Here is a 21,517-nt window from a genome sequence, read left to right as displayed (position 1 = left end):
AAAAAAAATTTAAAGAATAATAATTTTGAGAGTTAGAGATATAGTTTTTGGATTTCTTAAGCTTGAGGTAACAATCAGCCTATGATTTCAATTAGGCTAATATAGCTTAATTCCTCAATTATCTCATATGAAAAGATTTTCCTCATCTGAATTTTTATAAGTTATTGCTTGTACCACTCATTTAGTATGAATTATTAACTGACTTATATTCTCAGTATTTCATGTGAATATATCTTATTTCCCAAAACAGATTTTGCCCTTCCAAAGAGTAAAACCAATGTTTTACACTTGTATCGCCCATATCTCACTCTCTCTGGAACTGTCAATAACTCCATACTAAGTATATTTTTTATAGCATATTGTTCAGATATCCTTTAAAAAATATAAAGGATACAATAAAAACTGTAATCAATATTCTAAGAGATGAATGATCAGGATGTTTCTAAGCAATAAAAAGGAACTACAAAGAATTCTTGGAAGTTAAATATACAACAGCACCAGTAAGTAATGCATTAAAAATAATTGAATGGGTGTCTTGGGTTTTGGCTCAGGTCATGATCTCCCACTTGATGGGATCGAGCCCTGCATTGAGCTATGCATTGACAGCGCAGAACCTACTTGAGATTCTCTCTCTACCCCTCCCCCCCGCCCCTTCCCCTGTCTTGCATACATGTGTGCATGTGGGTGTGCACTCTTTCTCTCAAAATAAATAAACATTTAAAAAAAAAGAATTGAAAGATAAAGTTGAGAAAATCTCTTAGAAAATAGAACAAATAGGGGCGCCTGGGTGGTGCTGTCGGTTAAGCGTCCGACTTCAGCCAGGTCACGATCTTGCGGTCCATGAGTTCCAGCCCCGCGTCAGGCTCTGGGCTGATGGCTCAGAGCCTGGAGCCTGTTTCCGATTCTGTGTCTTCCTGTTTCTCTGCCCCTCCCCCGTTCATGCTCTGTCTCTCTGTCCCAAAAATAAATAAATGTTGAAAAAAAAATTAAAAAAAAAAAAGAAAATAGAACAAATAGATAAAATTAAAGAATAAATAAGAATTATAAAAGAAATGAAAAATTTCCAGAACTGAAGAATATAAGTTTCTACATTCACTGTGTGATCATCAAGTATGCATCCCAATAAATAAAGCAAGACCCATTCAAAACTATATCAAATATTGGGGCACCTGGGTGGCTTAGTTGATTAAGCATCTGACTCTTGATCTCAGAAGAGTTCTCCAACTCAGGGTCTTGATCTCAGGGTCCTGAGTTCAGGCCCTGCATTGGGCATTAAGCCTACCTAAAAACAAACACAAAACAAAACAAAACAAAACAACATCAAATACTGAAATGTCAGAACACCAAGAAGAAAGAGACAATCAAATACACTTCAGAGAGAAGAAATAGGTAATACACAAAGGTTCTGGAACATCAGACTACTCTATAATCATTCGGAAGCTGAAAGACAATAATCAATGACTTCAAAAGGAAGAAGTATTTCCTTTAATTGTATGTCTAGCTAAACTATAAAGGTAAAGGTAGAGTAGAGTTCTATCTCTTTTTCAGACATAGACAGTCCCTCAAAATGTGCTTCCTATGCACTCATTCTCAGGAAGCTAAAAAAGAATATGTTCCACCAGGTCCAAGAAAGAGGAAGAAGGAGATTCAAGGAAGGAATCAACATGGAAATGAGGAGGAGGGAACTCGTAAGACAATAGTGAAGAGAAATCCCAGGATGACACATGCAGCAGTCCTACAGAACAGTAAGTTTAGATCAGAGTAAGAGAAATGTTTCAGGAGAGATATACCCAAGATTAAAATGGATCTGGGAGGAAACCTGATATGTGTGACTGTACGGGTAAGTCTGTGGCTGAGCTACTAGTAGGTGAAGAGTTAAGCAAATAAACAAAATGATGAGGTAATTGTTAATTCTGGGAAAAACAAGAACTTAAACCAAAGATACATATAAGCAAAAATGAGTGAGACATTTTTCAGCTTATTGTCTTCTGACATTTCTCCCTAGATGCCACTCCCCACCTCCCTTAGAAAAATAACTATGCACATCTTCACAAACTTAAATAATTACATACAAGCATACATTTTTTACCACTGTTCATTATGTAGTTGCTGACAACATATAGAAAAGAAAAATTGGTTCTGTTTCTATTATAAATAAATTATCAAATTATGCATGTGAGCATTTGAAACATATACCAATGAAAACTACCAGAGCAAGTTCAGGCCTATCTAAGCAGAGTCTTAAAAAAAAAACTGGTGAAAGACTATTATGTGAGACATGTGTTCCATACTTTTTGGCTCTGTGGTTTCTGGCCTGTAAATGATCCAGTCATTCAATTTACTCATACACTACACCTTCATTTATTTATTTATTTTAGCGTATTATTTTTTTAAGTGGCTCCACACCCAATGTGAGGCTTGAACTCACGACCCTGAGATTAAGAGTTGCATGCTCTACGGACTGAGCCAGCCAGGCAGCCATATAATACACCTTTAGACATCTATTTATAATCAAGGCAGCATACTAAATTCTGAATTTCCTGAAACCTCTTATATTCTCATTTACACTTAATGGCCTTAAATACTGTAAAAAGCTTGATCCAGCAGCATATACCTTGTAAACTCTACATACAAAGTGTGGCTCGAATTACGACCCTGAGATCATGTTCTACAGACTGAGCCACCCAGGTGCCTTCAGCAGTATGTGTCTTACCCTGGGTGGCTCAGTCCCTTAAGCATCTGACTCTTGGTTTTTGGCTCAGGTCATGATCTCACAGTTTATGAGTTGGAACCTCACATTGGGCTCTGTGTTGGCAGTGTGGAATCTGCTTGGGATTCTCTCTCTACCCCTCCCCCACCCCCCCACCCTACCCCCCCACCCCCGCCCTTCCTCTGCTTGCTCAGTCTCTCAAAATATAAATTAAAAAATTAAAAAAAAATGTGAAAATAAATAAAAACGTAGCAACAAGAAAAAACAAAACAACTACTAGATAGTAAACCCAAAGAAGATATGAGCCCTTTCTCTTATTCACCAGTGCCACAGTTTCCAGAATGTACTTGGACTTGAGGGGTGTTAAATGAGTGAATGAAATACCAATTTGTAATTTTGTCTACCTTCTCGAATGAAAAGAGATACAGAAAGATACCGTTCCATTAGACGTCAGTTATTTCTATGGCTAACCACGAAAGATGACCTGCCCTGTCATCTTTTGTATCCCCGGAGCTTAAAAAATGTTGAAAGACAAAAAACAAAAAAAAACCCAGAAAACAAAAAACAAACAAACAAAAACGGGAGGAGGGGAGAGAGGGGCGTCCTTGTGGGGAACAGGTCAGAATAGGACCCAAATCCCATTTTGTCACCAACAAAATTTGCAGCCTACTCTGTCCTCTCTGAAAATTGCACGGCCTTAAGACGAATCAATTGCAATTAGAAAACTCTTTCAGGAACAGGCACTTCCCACTCCATCAAAGTGAGGCCAAGTTGACAAAACCGCAAAGACTTGGCTAATTCAGGCAGAAGCTAATTTATTATTATTGGCCCAAAATTACCCACTTTTTTTTTTTTTTTTCTGTGCAGGCCAGTATCCACAACCGCACTGACGCCTCAAGTAGGGCGAACGTTTTCACCAGTAGCTGGTGAGGAGCCCGGTGTTTCTCAGCCAAAACCCTGGGAGACTGGAATTTATGCGGTGTAGTAATCCAAACACCTCGAGTAAGTGCACAGCCTTTAAAAATCCGCATCTCGTAAGAAATTCCTTCAATTTTCCATCTTACAAGCGGAGGAAACAAATCTCCTCAGCTCTTCGGGGACGAGCTCTTTTCCAAATAACACAACCACAGGCAACTCATCATCCTGAGCCCTAGGCCGGGCCACACACACCCCAGCTCTTAAGGGTCACAACCGAAACAGTCTCTGCCCGCCTCTCCTTTAAAGAAGCCGCGCGCGGTTGGGCTGCCCTAGAGTTCAACTTCCGGCTACATAGTGAGAGGATGTTTTCCTTCTGGCCACACCCTCCTAGCCACGCCCGCCACGCCCCGCCTTCCGGGAGCTAGCTCCAGCGGGCGGGCGCGTAGGAGGGGCGGGTCCGGGTAGGGGTCGCCCTCCCTCGGCGGCGCTCAGTCACTCCCCAAGCAGGCGGATAGCGCGGCGGCGCGCGCGCGCGCTCCCGGTGCCCTCCCCGTGACGTGCCTGGCCGAGGCCGCGCAAGGGCGCTGTAGCTGCCAGTGCCGCTGTCATGGCGTCCGAGGCGCTGGCTGAAGAGAACCCGCCGCGGTCTCCTTAGAGCGAGGGGCTGGCGGCTGGGCATGGAGAGCGGCCCCGAGAGCCTGCAGCCACTAGAACACGGGGTGGCCATCGGGCCAACGCCAGGGACAGGTTCTCCGCAGGAAGGGCCACCGGAGACCAGGCTCGCCGCCGGAGATGGTCCTGGAGTATGGGCGGCGGAGAGCAGAGGCGGGAATGGGCAGGGGGCGGCGGCCGCCGGGAGGAGCCTCTTGGACTCCGTTTCTCCCGCCGGCTCTCCTCAGGTTCCCAGACCCTGCAGCTCCTTTCCGGGCTTGGACTTGAAGGAGAGCGATTTGGAGAACACTGCTGCCCAGAAGGCGCCTCTGAGAGGGCAACGCAAGGTGACCGCCTCGCCGGAGACCGCGGAGGCCGGAGCGGACCATGGATCGGGTCCGGCCGGAGACGCCGGCTGCCGCGCGGATTCCGCCGGCACCTGCCGGGCAGAGTTGGCGGCCGCCGGCTCCGAGGAGCCTAGCAGCGCCGGCGGCCTCAGTAGCAGTTGCAGCGACCCGAGCCCTCCTGGGGAATCGCCAAGCCTGGACTCCCTGGAGTCGTTCTCTAACCTGCATTCTTTCCCCAGTAGCTCTGAGTTTAATAGTGAGGAGGGAGCAGAGAACCGGGTCCCCGGGGAGGAGGAGGAGGGCGAGGGCGCGGCGGTGTTGCCCCGGGCTGTGCCTCTTTGCCGAGAAGAGGAGGAGGAGGAGGAGGGGGAGGAAGCTCAGGTACTGGCGGCCTCCAAGGAACGCTTCCCGGGACAATCTGTCTATCACATCAAGTGGATCCAGTGGAAGGAAGAGAACACACCCATCATCACTCAGAATGAGAATGGACCCTGCCCTTTGCTGGCCATCCTCAATGTTTTGCTTCTGGCCTGGAAGGTACATTTCTGCAGCTATTTCCTACAGCTTTTGGGGAGGGGGAAAACGGGGTGAAGGAGCTGCTGCATGTCAGCTGACGGTTTCCTCTTTTCTTTCCTCGTTCTCCCATGAAATTCATTCTGGGACTCTTGTCCAAAGAATATTCTTATATGTATTTTGTAAAAGAATTGCCGGCAACCTCAGGTCTCTCTAGTGTTTACGAGTTCAACATTCAGTTGATGTTCTTAAAAACAAGGATTTAGAGCACCCTAAACCCTAGGATTATTTTTTTAACTGTATTTTTCTGTGTTTCCTTCTTACTGACTGTCACATATGCAAGAGTGAAGAACTGGGGAAAATGATCTTTAGAAGTTACTTACCATCAATCCATGATAGCAGGGAACAAGTTTTGATGGTTATGTTTAGCCGATTTTCCAACTAATACTTGCTCCATTTGGGTGTAGATACTTAAGGAAATGGTGATAGGGAAGATGTGGCCCGTTAGACAAATTCCATTTAAGGGAAAGCATTGGTCTGAGCCCAGTTACCATAACTTCTTGGTTTTCAAAGATTGTTTTCATTTTATGCATGATTTTTATTTGCCTTGTTTATTTGTTTCTGCTTAAACAGTTTGGCATTATGACTGTTACTACATTGTTGCATACTACTTGCATCAGAACTTGTCAAGGTTAAGGGAATTAAAATTGTAATGACTCAAATAAGAAAAGATATATTCAAGGTAAAGGAACAAGAAAGGTAAGGGCCCTTCAAAAGTTAAAGTGTATTGAGGGGACTCAGTGTGTTGTGTATAACTGAAGTGTCTTACTCAAGCTTGCAGTTTGAGGGTGCTGAGATGCAGGATCTTATAGCACACCTCTTATTTTCTAATTGATAAGTATATCCATTGATAAACTGTTTCCTAGAAAAAAATAACCTGGATTATTCTGACCGGTTAGGAAAAAAATTAAGTAAATAGCATATATTACGTGCCTTCATCTTCCTGTTACTAGCAAGGGCTGATGCAAAAGAAATAAGATTAGAAACCTTAGCAGTATCTGGTACATAATGGCACTCAAATGTTTGATGAAGACTGTGTCTGCTTTAGCTGGGGAGCTATTTGGGGTTGCATCATTGACTTATTAAAGGACAATGCAAGGCAATACATTATAAATACATCTATATATGTATACATCTGTTTATATAAATGTAAATTTTTCAGTTGTAAACAACAGATTGAAATGTGTTAGATATTCCAAAAGGGGAAATTTTTCTTTAGTCTGTCATAGGCCCAGAGAGCTTCATGGAATTGATGGGTCTTATACCAAGCTTTTAAGGAAAAGTAAATTTGAAATAATAAGGAAATGGAATTGTGGGAGCGGGAAGGATATAAACAAAAGGGATGAAAATAGAATGGATTGTGTGTGTGCGTGCGCGTGTGCGTGTGCATGTGTGTTTATTAGCCGACAGAAATGGTAAGTTCATACTGGTGAATAATAAAAAGTAAGACTGAAAGGTGAAGAACCACTTGATGAAAGCCCTTAAATGTCAGAGTCAGACTTGATATACAGGCCAAAGACCCTAGTCTTTTTGTAGGAAGGGATAACAGTTCTTTAAATTTTCTTTTCTCTTAGTTACCAGATAGTACTACCAAAGTTCAGAGGAAGGAGCAAGTGCTATGATCTGAAATATTTGGAGATAGATGAGCTTTGAATTGACTCTTTCAGACATGGCTTCAATGAAATGATCAAACATTTGAGTTCCTACTACGTGTGAGGTACTAGAAGTACAAAAACAAGCAAGATGCAAGTCTGCCCTCATGTAGCTCCCATTTAGTGGGGAGACACATATAGATAATTACAGTGCAATGTGGTAAGTTCTAAATGTGCTTTGGAATTAGAAAAGGGTAATTGGGGATGCGTTGTGTCAGGGACAGCTTTATAAAAGAGGTAATCTATGAACTGGATCTGAAGGATGAGTTGATAGAAGGCCTTCCAGCCAGAGGGAATAGTGTATTCAAAGCTGGTGAAGCAGAAAAAGATTTGTTCTTTTTCATGATTCAAACCTTGGTTGGAAGTGCAGAGTCAGAGGGAAGGAAATAGCATTAGCAGGAAATAAAATTGATAGTTGTGTTAGACTGTTAATGAGCAGGCGTGCTTATTAATTTGGAGGCTATTTTATAAATCTGTGGTTTTTAAGCCTCCTGTCTGCCTCCAGGCTATGGCTACACACAAACGTTACTCATCAGTAATCAGTGATTGATAGGGAGGCAGATTAAGAGAAGCAGGGTCTGATAAAGCAGTTTTCTCAAAGAGAGCCAGGGGTGCTAGAGGTCAGAACTATTTTCATAATAATACTAAGCTATTATTTGCCTTTTCATTCTCATTCTTTCACAAGTGTCAGTGGAGTTTTCCAGGCTATATGATATGTGATAATATCATTGCTCTGAGAGTTAATGGAATATGTGCTTATTTATTCTTTTTAAATTTTTTCTCAATTTTCATTTCTAGTATGGTAAGTATGGGTAGATATAACCTACATAGACCAAAGCTCTTTGGGGTCCTCAATAATTTTTAGGACTGTAATAGTTTAGACACCAGAAGGTTTGAGAAAGGCTGAGGTAGAGAAAAATAGTGAATAGGGTACAAAAAGTAGCTGTCAGATTTCACTGTAAACACAAGTGGTGCTTACACTTTATATTTAGCTAATCATAGGGAACTCGACTGAGAATAATATGTTGGAAGTGGTCTTGTTTGTTTGAGATTAGACTAGGGGTAAGATTGTAGTGTAGCAAGAAGTGTAGTGTAACATGAAGAATTGATGAGGATGGCCCTTTTGGATGGGGAATTCTCTGCCCCTTCTCTTTGATGAAGACAATGTTGGAGCCTAAATGATTGCTAACTGGACAAAGGAAATGAAGATGACCCCACCTTTTCTAATCTGGGTAATAGAGATTGCGTCATTCAAAAGATAAAGTGTTTTCAGCTGGGAGATGTCAAAGTTTAGTTGTGTCAGGTTGGAAATGTCTGATAGTGGGACATGAAAATATAAATATTCATCATGCCTCTAGAAGCGTCGAGTGTCAGGGAAGAGGTCAAATTATAGAGAAAAACTGGGGGAGTTATTGCATAGACCTAAGTATGGTAGTTTACTTACCATAAGTATGAGAATAAATGAATACTTCATTGAGAGTGGTGAGCCATAGTTCTCAATTTTTTTTTTTTATCATTGAGAATATGTGGGAAACTACAAATTGCCAGCTTAATTCCTCCCTGTAATTCTCCACTCCCTCTTCCATCCCATTCTCCAGTAGACAATAGCGAAAACAGAGAACAACGATTAAACTTGGTGGGGGAAAGGCAATAAGCATTAAGAGTGAGAGCGTGTAAAAGAAACCAGTATAGGCATAATGTGACATATGACTGAGAACTGGAAATAGGACAGTGTCATGATAGTAGTCTTGGAGAGAAACTGTGATAAAGCGGTCAGTTATCAATTGTCAAGTGCAACAGCATCAAGGAGCTATTGGAGTACAAAAGATTTTACTGAAAAAGAATGGGTGTGAGGACGAAGATGCTGAAAAGTCCGAATAATATGGACTCCTCAGAATAGGTGGTAAAGTTCTCTTCAGAGGAAAGGAGCAACAATCTCATTTTCTGAAGTAATGGAAGGAATGGGACAAGGAAGATACAGAGACAAGGATGTGTTAAGATAGAGAGGCAGATGGCAATTGAGGCCTCATTCTCCCATTTTGGCACAATAACAATTGACCTTATCAGCAATCACTATTGAACCTGTCAGTAATTAGCAAGGAGAGGTTTTAAAGTTTGGAGGGGAGGATTGTATGAGAAAGGCACATTGTATTTTAAAGAAATTCTAATCTCATAGAGGTTATGTCTTGGAATTTGAGACATAAATAAAAAGTAGTAAGTAGCAATGGATAAGTTGGGGTTATGCTTTAAAAACTTGTAGTATATACATTTTGCTTTGTTTCTGTTTGTTTCCCCAGTAGTTTTCTAATACCTGGAAATAGGAACAGAAAGAATGGCTGGTTAGGGTTATATCAGGGACTGAGCTTTCCAACGGCTGATTTGTGGAGAGTCAATGGAATTAGAGTTGAAAATGAAACAGGTGATTATGTCTTTGAAGGAAGGTGGAGTAATGAGAAAAATCAATAAACTAAACATGTTGGGAGGATTTGAGTGATTCAAAGAAAGTAAGTGCCATAGTTCTGGATGAGAAATGATAGTTAAAATTATCAAACAGTACTGTGTTGGAAATATTGGAGTTTTAGTTATAGATAGGTTGCCTTAGGACTGATGAAGAGTAGGTGATCGTTCATAATCTCTGAAATAGTTGAGCTGTGATAATCCAGCAAATCAAAAAAGGAAACCTATTCATTAAATTTAATTCAGGCTCAAATTTCTATTTCTCTTTAACTGACACCAGGTAAATTTATGCTTTGGAATATGTATTCATTTTGCTTCTTTACTTTAGACTAAACTTAGTGGGTTTTTTTTTACAGTTTTTCTTTAATCTTTCATCTTATCTATCAAAAACAATGCTAGGGGCACCTGGGTGGCTCAGTCAGTTAAGCAGTTAAGCATCTGACTCTTGATCACCTCAGGTCTCTCTGCTCAGGTCATGATCTCATGGTTTGAGCTGACAGCAGGAAGCCTGCTTAGGATTCTCTCTCTCCCCCCTTTTTCTGCTCCTCTCCCACGTGTGTGTGCACATGCACGCGCTCTCTCAAAATAAATAAATAAACATTAAAAAAAAACCCACAGTGCTATTTATAGGTGTATTTGAAGGCTATGACCCACTTATTTAGATGTGTTTCAGGGTGCCTGGCTAGCTCAGTTGGTAGAGCATGTGACTCTTGATTTCAGAATTGTGAGCTTGAACCCCACTTAGGGTATAGAAATTACTTAAAACTAAAAAAAAATGGATGTGTTTGTAAAAATTAACAAGTCAAAGATATAAAATTTAGTTTCTGATGATACTGATAACATGATAGTTATGTTATAAATGTTGAAGCCAAGTGATGGGTACTTGGGAAATTCATTATGCTATTATTTTTCTACTTTGTGTAACTTAAATTTTATACTATGAACATTTTTTAAAGTTTCTCCATTAATATCATCATGTTTATGAAAGTATTACTTTAATAGAGGGAATCCTTGCTTTGTCATACATTTGTTTTCTTATAGAAAGAATGTTATAGGTTCTGGGAATCAAACACTGAAAAAAACATATAAACTTATTCTGTGCGTTATGATAGTTTTGTAATATCTAATGATTATGTAGCATTTTAGTAGAAGAATGAATACACTGTTCTAAAAATTAAGATGCTGAAAGTACATCTCATTTCCTCCCCAGCCCTTTTAGGTAGGAAATTCTTTTTTCCCCCCTCTCTTTGCTTGGTAGGAACTGAGACCATCTCCTCCTCCAAGTCAAGAGAGGAATGCCAGGATTCTGAAACAAGATTTTTTTTTTTTTATATTAAAACTGGTTTCTCCAGACATTACACCTAGAATCTGTAAAATAAGGTTGATATATTTGATTCTATAAAAACTGAAAAAGCTGAAGGTTTAAAAAAAAAAAAAAAGTCGCTTTCTCACCGCAACCCCCTTCTTCCCCCAAAAAACGCTACCTGAAACTAAACCAAAACACACACCACAAACTGAGGGAACAGTTTGCCAGATTATGTGTCTAATGGTTAATTTCTTCATTTACAAAGAGCCCTTATAAATTAGAAAGAGATGAGCAACCCAACAGCAAAATGAACAAAAGGCCATTACCGGAAAATTCAAAGATGTTCAAATGGATGTCCTCTCTCTTATTAGCACTTGCACATGAGGCATCATGAGGGTGAGCCTCTTGTCAGCAATGAGTATGACTCTACCTCTCCTTCCCTGCTTGAAAACTTTTCTTGTACTGTTTTCATATACCTTGCTTCAGACTGGTTTTTACTTTTATTTTTTTTCAAACTTCCTGACTTATAAGAACGTTGCAATCATATAAATTTTCTCACATTTTCCTTTTCCCAAAGTAGGCACAAAGCTCTTTTGAGTCTTTCCAAGTGTATTTATTACTTATAAAAGTGGAAAAAAAGATTCCATTTTAGACTCTGCCCACCCTTTTTTTTTTTAAATATAGATCCTGTAAGAAGAGATTAATAACTTCACACGGTGGAGTTTGTTTACACAGTAGATGCAAGTAACATTTATGAGACTTTCATTTCCAATCTCTTTTAAGAATTAGGATTGGTATTGTATTTCTTCATTTGTGAGATAAAATGGGTGAGGACTGATGATAGTATGACTACTCCATTGGCTGGTTGCCCTATTAATGATGGGTTCATTTTCTCCTCTCTCCTTGCTCCCAGTAGTCCTTCAGTGGATAACTTTCCTGTTCCCCATCCACCTTATCTATATTGAGTGCCAGGTGAAGAACATTTGAGCATAGATGGTACCAGCAATCATGGCTTTGAAAAATAGTAGTACTCCATTATTTTTTTTAATGTTTATTTAGAGAGAGAGAGAGTGCACATGCTTTCACTTGTGCATGCACGTGAGAGAAGGGGAGGGGCAGAGAGGAGGGGAGAGAGAAAATCCAAAGGAGGCTCCATGCTGACAGAGCAGAGCCAGACCTGAAGCTCAATCTCACTACTGTGAGATCATGACCTGAGCTGGAATCAAGAGTTGGGTGCTCAACTGGGCCACCCAGGCACCCCAGTACTTGGTTATTTTTATGTCCAGATACACTGCTAAATATTTTACATGAATTATATGCATTTCCTCTTAATTTTTTCAATTATATCATGAAATCCTTAGGTAGACAATGTTCCTATTTTACATATATGCAAAACTGAGGTACATAAATTTTAAATCACTTGCCCAAGCTAAGATTATCACCTACTTCAGAACTTGAGATGTTACTTGGGATATGTGGTTTGGAAGTTAAATAGTGGACAATAAGTCTGGGACAAATCAGTCTGGAAGAACCAGTGATAAAGTCAGAGGAGCAGAAATAGCCTTCATGATTCCTTAGAACAGATCCTGGGGATCTGGTACCAGTTGCTCTTTATACAGACTCCTTCCATTTTTAGCCCCCTCTGCTTCACCCCCTGTTCTCTGAATTATCTGGCACTTCCAGCATCAGAGACTTTCTTAGCTTCTGTGGTGAATGAGCTTGTTTTTCCCTTCAAAGTTTATGAAATGCATTCTTTGATATTTTCATTAATTAGTAACTTCTATCTCTACTACAACTACCCTAGTTCAGGCCACCTTCATCTTATCTGGACTACTTCAGTAGCTATTCCCATCTATTTTTCAAGCAACTAATGCAAACTTTCATTGTCGCTTATTCTTTGGGTAGATTTTTCAGCACCTAGGCTTTTAAAAGTCTGTTTATTTTGAGAGAGACAGAGAGAGTGCGCAAGCGTGTGCAGGGGAGGGGCAGAGAGAGAGGGACAGAGAATCCCAGGCAGGCTGTGCACTGTCAGTGCCGAGCCTGATGCAGGGCTCAAACCCACCAACCATGAGATCAGGACCTGAGCCAAAATCAGATGTTTAACCGACTGAACCACCCAGGCGCCCCAGGCTTTGTGAGCTTCTTAAATAGATATCCACTGTACCATTCTTCATTGCTCTGAAACTCTTTGATTGCATATAAAATAGGATATTTTTAAAAATCTAATATGTATGAATGTATCTGCAGTTTCTGATGGTTTTAACTAGTTTTAAATAGGCCTTGGTGTTACTCTGAGGATGGGGTCTTATTGTGATAGAAATTGATGGCGAACATGTTTCAAATTGTTTTTCTTCTTTTTTTTTTTTTAATTTACTTATTTTTCAGAGAGAGAGCAAGCAGGGGAAGGGCAGAGAAAGAGGGAGAGAGAAAATCCCAAGCAGGCTCCATGCTGTAAGCACAGAGTTTGATGCAGGGCTTGAACCTAGAAACCATGAGATCATGACCTGAGCCAAAACCAAGAGTTGGACACTTAACTGACTGAGCTACCCCTGAAATTGGCTTTTCTAAGTTGAAGGTTGTCTCATAAATTTTTCCTGAGAGGAAATACTGATGATAAATAGATTTACTATAAAGCCTGAATTTTAGTATTTTTAAGTATAATAATTATTCTTAATTAATAATAAATGAACCATTCTTAATTGATAATAAATGATAAATAATAAATTAATGATACATATAAGAAATTAGAATAGGAAGATGATATATGATATCCTTTTTTTTTTTAACGTTCAATTTTTTAACAATCATTTTTTTTTTTAACGTTTATTTATTGTTGAGAAACAGAGAGAGACAGAGCATGAGCATGGGAGGGGCAGAGAGAGGGGAAGACAAGACACAGAATTCGACACAGGCTCCAGGCTTTGAGCTGTCAGCACAGAGCCTAGTGCGGGGCTCAAAATCACAAACCATGAGATCATGACCCAAGCCGAAGTCGGACGCTCAACCGATTGAGCCACCCAGGTGCCCCTCTATAATAGCTTATAATATGTACGTTTATTTGCTGGAGCCAGAATTAAAGGTATATTGAAAGGATTCTTAACTTTTTTAGTCTTTATTTTGAAAGAAGCTACATTTCTTCCTTTTGATTCCCATTAGTATTTCTAATATTTTTAAAAATAATTTCTTTACAATTTCATCTAAAAAATCATGAGTGCTGTATGATTTACTGTATATTCAAAATCAGTAGGGGCACCTGGCTGACTCAATTACATAGAGCATGCAACTCTTGATCTTGGGGTTGTGAGTTTGAGCCCCCCCATGTTCGGTGTAGAGATTACTTAAAAGTATTTTTTTTAATAAATGAAATTTGAACTAAGAAGGAATTGTATTGTTTAGTTGGTCCGTTTTACCATACGTAATGCAAAAATGGACTGCAGCACAAAAATCAAATAATTCATGTACAAATTAAAAATGGTTGTTTCCTGAGTTCCAACTCAACTTTCTATTTGAATGTTAAACTAAACCTCACAATTCTGAAGCAGATATCATTTCCTTCTATAAACTTATCTACCCTTACCAAATTTCTTATTTTTACTGATTATAGGGATCTTAATTTTTCCAGTCCCCTGAGTCTTAGAGTCAACCTCAGTTATTATTTCCCCTTTGTCCACGTTTCATTATACACCAAGTTCTGTCAACTTTTCATTTAAGATATATTTTGGATGATGTTTTACTTAAGATTTTGCTTAAACAAAGTGTTTTGCTATTAAGTCTGTAAATGTTGGTATAATGGAAAGGGTAATTGTTTTTGGAGTCAGATCTCAATTCACATCACAGCTTTGCTGCTTTGGACAAATTAACTTTTCAGCCCATTAATTTATTCTTAGAATGAAGGTAATGAAATCTGCTTCATAGGATTGTTGTGGATTAAGGGTAACATGCATATTATATGACAATTAGTAGAAGTTGAATATCTTAAATTTTTTTCTGACTTTCCTAAAGAGCAGAAATTGGCAAATACTCAACTTTTTATCTTCTCAAGTAACTCCTCAATTTGTGAAGGTGTTATAAATCAAACTGTGTATTTCCTATTTATTGGTATTCTAATTAAATATTTAAAAATTTATATTATTTGGTCGTTTTTGTACTTACCATCCACCTGTATAAACTGCTTATTTCTTAGTTATTATTGGGTCTCCTGCATTTCTCTACCCCCCACAGAATACCAAAGTCATAGGTGTCAGAATCTCGGCATATCACTTTTGGGATGTTTTACATTCTTGTTTAAGATTTTATTAACACTTGACATGGAAGATTTGTTTTTATTTTTTAAATTTTAGTTAAAAAATTTTTTAAAGTTTTTTGATCTTACTTGAGTCTGTTCTCAAATATACTTCACTCTTTTTTTTATTTTATTTTTTATTTTTTAAAATTTACACCCAAATTAATTAGCATATAGTGAAACAATGATTTCAGGAGTGGATTCCTTAATGCCCCTTACCCATTTAGCCCATCCCCCCTCCCACAACTCCTCCAGCAACCCTCAGTTTGTTCTCTATATTTGAGTCTCTTCTGTTTTGTCCCCCTCCCTGTTTTTATATTATTTTTGTTTCCCTTCCCTTATGTTCATCTCTTTTGTCTCTTAAAGTCCTCATATGAGTGAAGTCATATGATTTTTGTCTTTCTCTGACTAATTTCACTTAACATAATACCCTCCAGTTCTATCCATGTAGTTGCAAATGGCAAGATTTCATTTTTTTTGATTGCCGAGTAATACTCCATTGTGTGTGTATGTGTATACACCACATTTTCTTTATCCATTCGTCCATTGATGGACATTTGGGGTCTTTCCATACTTTGGCTGTTGTCAGTAGGGCTGCTATAAACATCGGGGTGCATGTGTCCCTTTGTAACAGCACACCTGTTTCCTGTGGATAAATAGTAGTGCAATTGCTGGGTCGTAGGGTAGTTATATTTTTAGTTTTTTGAGGAACCTCCATACTGTTTTCCAGAGTGGCTGCACCAGCTTGCATTGCCACCAACAATGAGAAAGAGATCCTCTTTCTCCGCATCCTCACCAACATCTGTTGTTGCCTGAGTTGTTAATGTTAGCCATTCTGACAGGTGTGAGGTGGTATCTTTTGTGGTTTTGATTTGTATTTTCCTGATGATGAGTGATGTTGAACATTTTTTCATGTGTCAGTTGGACATGTGGTGTCTTCCTTGGAGAGGTGTCTATTCATGTCTTTTGCCCATTTCTTCACTGGATTATTTGTTTTTTGGGTGTTGAGTTTGATAAGTTCTTTATAGATTTTGGACACTAACCCTTTATCTGATAATATCATTTGCAGATATCTTCTCCCATTCTGTAAGTTGCCTTTTAGTTTTGCTGATTGTTTCCTTCCCTGTGCAGAAGCTTTTTATTTTGATGAGGTCCCAGTAGTTCATTTTTCCTTTTGTTTCCCTTGCCTTTGGAGATGTGTTAAGTAAGAAGCTGCTGTGGGTAAGATCAAAGAGGTTTTTGCCTGCTTTCTCCTCGAGGATTTTGGTGGCTTCCTGTCTTACATTGAGGTCTTTCATCCATTTTGAGTTTATTTTTGTGTATGGTGTAAGAAAATGGTCCAGGTTTATTCTTCTGCATGTCGCTGTCCAGTTTTCCCAGCATCACTTGCTGAAAAGACTGTCTTTATTCCATTGGATATTCTTTCCTGCTTTGTCAAAGATTAGTTGGTCAAATATACTTCACTCTTTAAATGACTAAGAATTACAGAATAATTGGGCTGAATTAAATTTTTAATGCTTATTTAAAAAAAAATTAATGTTGCGGCGCTTGGGTGGCTCAGTTGGTTGAGTGTCTGACTTCGGTTCAGGTCGTGATCTCATGGTTCGTGGTTTTGAGCCCCATGTCGGGCTCTGTGCTGACAGCTCAGAGCCTGGAACCTGCTTCGGATTCTGTGTCTCCCTGTCTCTCTGACCCTTCCCCTGATCACACTCTGTCTGTCTGTCTGTCTGTCTCTCTCTCCAAAAATAAACATTTAAAAAATTAAAAAAAAATTTTTTTAATGTTTATATACTTTTGAGAGACAGAGAGACAGAGTACAAGAAGGGGAGGGGCAGAGGGGAGACACAGAATCTGAAGCAGGCTCCAAGTTCTGAGCTGTTAACATAGACACCAAAGTGGAGCTCAAACTCACGAACCTCAAGATCATGACCTGAGCCAAAGTTGGACACTTAACCGACTAAGCCACTCAGGCAATAATTGGGCTGAATTAATGAGGTTTTACTGTATAGTTGAATAATTGGAGTTGGAGTAGCTATTTCCTTTTGTTCAGTATTCTTTCTTTGCTTATGTTATTAATTTGCTCAGGAAATCCATTTAATCCAATAAAATCTTACTTATAGGTTAGGACATCATTTATTTTCCTAGACTCTGTTTGAACTCTTAATTTGGAGCTATATGTTACTATATGCTGAGAAGCTTTGCTCATATTTTAGGAAGAATAAACTATTTGAGAGTACCTTCCAACTACCCTTATATACATGAAAGTATTCATTTACTTAAAAACAATATGTTATGGGGTGCCTGGCTGGCTCAGTCAGTAGAGCGTGTGACTGACCCTTGATCTCAGGGTTATGAGTTTGAGCCCCATGTTGGGCGTAGAGATTACTTCAAAATAAAATCTTTAAAAAAATATGTTATAGATTACTACTAAAAGACCACCTTGAATCTAGGTCTTACTTCGTTTGAATTCGTTTTTTCATTGTAAAATTTAAAATTTAGAGATTTGGACAAAACACCACAGTTATTATATTCTGTATTCTTAGCTAGCTGTTCCCCAACCTGTTTCTTCTTCAGTAAAATCTAAAGAGACAAAGGAGTGAAAGTCTTAGGATCATTAACAAAACCTTTAGCATTTTTTAAAGTATTTTTTTCTTTTTCTTTTTAAATTTTTTTATGTTTAGTTTTGAGTGAGAGAGAGAGACAGACAGCGTGAAGGAGGAGGAGCAGAGAGATAGGGAGACACAGAATCCTAAGAAGGTACCAGGCTCCATGCTGTCCACGCAGAGCCCAATCCGGGGCTCTAACACATGAACTGTGAGATCATGACCTGAGCCGAAGTCAGACGCTTAACTGACTGAGCCACCCAGGCACCCCTTAAGTATTTTTTTATTTTCAGAGAGCGAATCTCAAACAGGCTCTGCGCCATCAGCACAGACCCTGAAGCTGGGCCTGATCCCACAAACTGTGAGATCATGACCTGATCTGAAATCAAGAATTGGATGCTTAACCAACTGAACCACCAAGGTGCTGTCCCTGCCACTTGTTTTTGAGGTGATGGTGGTGGAGGAAAGCAAAAAGAGAAGCAAGCTTTCAGGAAGATCATTTTGCGGTTTAAAGAAAAAAAATCTGTTGATGGCTCAACAGTGTTAGTGAGAGGCAGGCGTTCCTTCACAATTATGTTTATTTGTCCTTAGTTTTTATGAATATCACGAATATTTTGTTGGCTAAGATTCAGGAAATGAATATTTCACTGAGTATGCTTGTGAATAAGTCAGTTAAAATATTTGCATGTTTGTTGTCCCACTTCTAAAATCAGTATAGAGGTTGTCATTTTCTTGTTTGCGGCAAACACATGGTAGGCAGTTGTTATGGTAGGCAGTTGTTATTATTTGGAAATTTCAAGGCTAAACCCTGAAATCATATTTGTAGAAATCTAGGATTATAGTATGTATTTCCCAAATAAATACACTTGTTAGTGCCTTGGTTTCATATTTTGACAGAAATGCCACAATTAAAACTTCTGTTAATTCTTATTTTGACAATTTTATAGTAGGATTACTACATCAACCAAAGCAGAGAATAAGCTCTGTCTGTGGAATTTTCTGGTGAATATATTCTGACTGAACCTGTCTGGAGTAAAAGAATGTATAGGTCTTATTTTATGTAAGAAACATTGTTAGGTGTAAATGAGACTTTCAAGTTCTGACAGTTGGTCAGAATGTAAGCATTCACAGTGAATGTAAACTACTGGTTTAAATATCAGACCTTCAATAGTGGTACCAAAATAGCCTGATAAAATATTCTAGTAACAGTTAAAATCATCTAAAGCAGGGATCAGCAAACTTTTCCTATAAAGGACTAGATAGTACGTAAATATTTGAGGCTTTGTGGGCTCTATAATCCCTCTTGTAAAGTTTCAACTCTGTTATTGTTGTGCAGAAACAGCCAAAGACTATCCATAAACAATGAGAGTGACTGTTCCAATAAAACTTTATTTAGACAAACAGGCAGGGGACCATAATTTGTCAATGAATTTCAGTTTAAAAATATACCGTATTTGGGAACTCTGCACTTTCTGGTCAATATCCTGTAAGACTAAAACTGCTTAAAAAAAAAAAAAAGTCATTATAGTTTTTTGAAAAACATGTCATAGAAAATAAAAATGATTTAGAATCAAGTAATGATTAAAACCTGCATGGCATCTCTTGGTTTTCAATCACTGATAAATCCCCTGGATGAAAAAAATCATAAGCGTCAATTGTCATGTATGCTCTCATAGGGTGTCAAACTGTTCTATTTTACAGGGATCTGTTTTAAAACTTACTCATTGATTAAAACAAACAAAAAATTGTGACATGCTATTACCACATTTGCTAGCATAAATACCAAGAGCACCTTCTTTAATACTTGGGGGAATTGTTGAAGAAATTGATGATTTAAATGATTTCCTTGGTTGAACAGAAAATTCCCAAAAAATAATCCCTGAAGAATGTTTAATTACATTACTGTTCTCCTATCATTGATACTTGCTTTGAGTTTCCATCCTACTGTATTTATTTTTCTCCTATTCCATGAATGTACCACAAGAGTATGCTTTTGAATAAGTCCGTTAAAATATTTACGGTTGTAAATCCATTGGTTGTAATATCTCTGTAACCCATCTGACAATTCTGTTAAAACCTTGACACAAATGTGTTGCAGCTGAATTTAGAAACGTAAATATAATTGTAATGTATATATCTACTTTTAACCTTTTTCTTGTGAACTATAACTCATGTAGAATACATAAAACAGAGATGTACAGTTTAACAAGTTATTATAAAGCAAATGTCACTGGAACTACCATGCAAGTCAAGAAATACAGCATTGCCAGCATCCCAGAAGGCTCTTATATGTCATCTCCAACTATAACTCCTTCCCTTACCTTAGGGCTAACCATAATTCTGATTTTTATAGTATCCATTTCCTTACTTTTCTTTATAATTTTATCACCAAGTATGCAGTTGTAAACAATATAGTTTAATTTTGCCTGCTTTTAAACTTTGTAAGTGGAATCGTACAGTACAAATTATTCAGTATGTGACTAATATCTTAATACTGTATTTATTATAGTCATTCAGCAATAAAAATGGCCAAGGTAAACTGAAGTAATGGCATATTGAGCTGTGTTCAAGCCTGTCTTCAGTAAAACTGCTCCATGGGTGACCTGTCACATGTTTGGTGCCTCTTCCTGCCCTTTAACTGCATTTTGTAGGAACCTAGTGACAATCATAGTGGGTGGTGAAAGGCATAGCACTTGGCTTTGAAAACAGATTTCTCAATGGCTCTATGAGATCTTATACCACCCTGGAAATTTTATGGTGATAGGATTGACTGCGTTATATTTTATAAAGATTAGTTATAAAGATTTTGGTAACATGAGTTATTAATGTATACATATAGTAGAAACATATGTACACATACATGCATATGTTTCCTACTGAAGAAACACTTTAATCACCTAAAACACTTGATTTTATAGAAAAAATACTTTGTTTTTCAGGTGAAACTTCCACCGATGATGGAAATCATAACTGCTGAACAGCTGATGGAATATTTAGGTTAGTGTTGAAAAGTGGATGACTTTATATCTCTTTCAAAATAAACATTTCTAAAACTAATATATTACCAAATTACATCTTTCTGAAGTGCTGTTATATAATCTACTTTAAAATTATAATTTTGAAGCTCTTAATTAAAAATTTCTACCCGTATGTTATTGTTTTTGGATGTTAAACCTTTCTGAAGGCTTTTCTAACCAGCATTAAAATTCTGTAATATAAATGAGACTGAGTAACTTCCAGAAAAGAACAAGATACATAATAATTCCTAATAAATTTTAGAATGGGAAATGGTACAGAAATTCTGACATTGCGTGTAGAAAGTGTTAAAAAATATATTGAGTAGACTTAAAGATCCAGGAGATAATTTAGAGCAGTGCTATCCAAAGTGTGATTCATGGACCTTTGCCAGTCTATGAAATATTAGTTACCAAGCCACAGTGAGATAGGGGCTTGTGCCAAAATGTAAAACAAGTACATAAATACACTGTTTAGTTGATCTGAAATGTTTCAGAGCAAATTTTCTTGATGAAGGAAGCAGTGTATTAAGTTGCATACTTAGGCAAGTTTCTTATTTCAAAACAGACTGGTGATACACAGTTTGCAGACCAGCTGCTTTCAGTAGAACTTGTTTACAGAGCGGGTAGCTGTATATCACAGTGAAGTCTTACAATTTAATGAATAAGAATTTATATGTTTATACTGTTAAATATGAAATCTTAATCCATATTCTTAGTTCTTTTAGTAATTAAATGTGTAAGGAAAATTTTGTAAAAAAATTTGTCAGCTGATTATTTTGACAACTAGCTAACTGGTTTTTTGTGAAATACAGGCTTAGTGAAGTAATGGAGATTGCGGCTTTTGGAAGATGCTTTTCTTTATGTAATTAATATAATTTAATCCTACTCACTGGTTAGGGAAACCTTATAGTTAAGGTTAGATTACTTTTGAATACCCAGATATCTGGAAATAGAATTTCTATTTATACCTCTTTTAGTGTAGCTTAGTGATTCTTAAACTT

General features: G+C 38.1%; 1 protein-coding gene across 8 annotated transcripts in view; it reads left to right on the top strand.

Moving 5' to 3' along the window:
• Nucleotides 1–4,110: 4,110 nt before the first annotated feature.
• Nucleotides 4,111–21,517, top strand: part of MINDY2 (MINDY lysine 48 deubiquitinase 2) — an 82,206-nt gene continuing 64,799 nt past the window's right edge. For 4 of the 8 annotated variants that reach the window (XM_011282904.4, XM_019832349.3, XR_006599185.1 and 1 more), the window contains exons 1-2: nucleotides 4,112–5,163; nucleotides 20,439–20,496. In XM_011282904.4, the coding sequence (XP_011281206.2) occupies nucleotides 4,306–5,163; nucleotides 20,439–20,496 (916 nt within the window). In that variant the 5' untranslated portion in view covers nucleotides 4,112–4,305. Of the gene's footprint in view, nucleotides 5,164–20,438; nucleotides 20,497–21,517 lie in introns of all 8 variants that reach the window. The other 4 variants (XM_019832350.3, XR_006599187.1, XR_006599186.1 and 1 more) reach the window with 2 other exon arrangements.

Source organism: Felis catus, chromosome B3 (assembly GCF_018350175.1).
Source record: "Felis catus isolate Fca126 chromosome B3, F.catus_Fca126_mat1.0, whole genome shotgun sequence".
Lineage (NCBI taxonomy): Eukaryota > Metazoa > Chordata > Mammalia > Carnivora > Felidae > Felis > Felis catus.
This window is presented reverse-complemented; position numbering and strand designations above follow the sequence as displayed.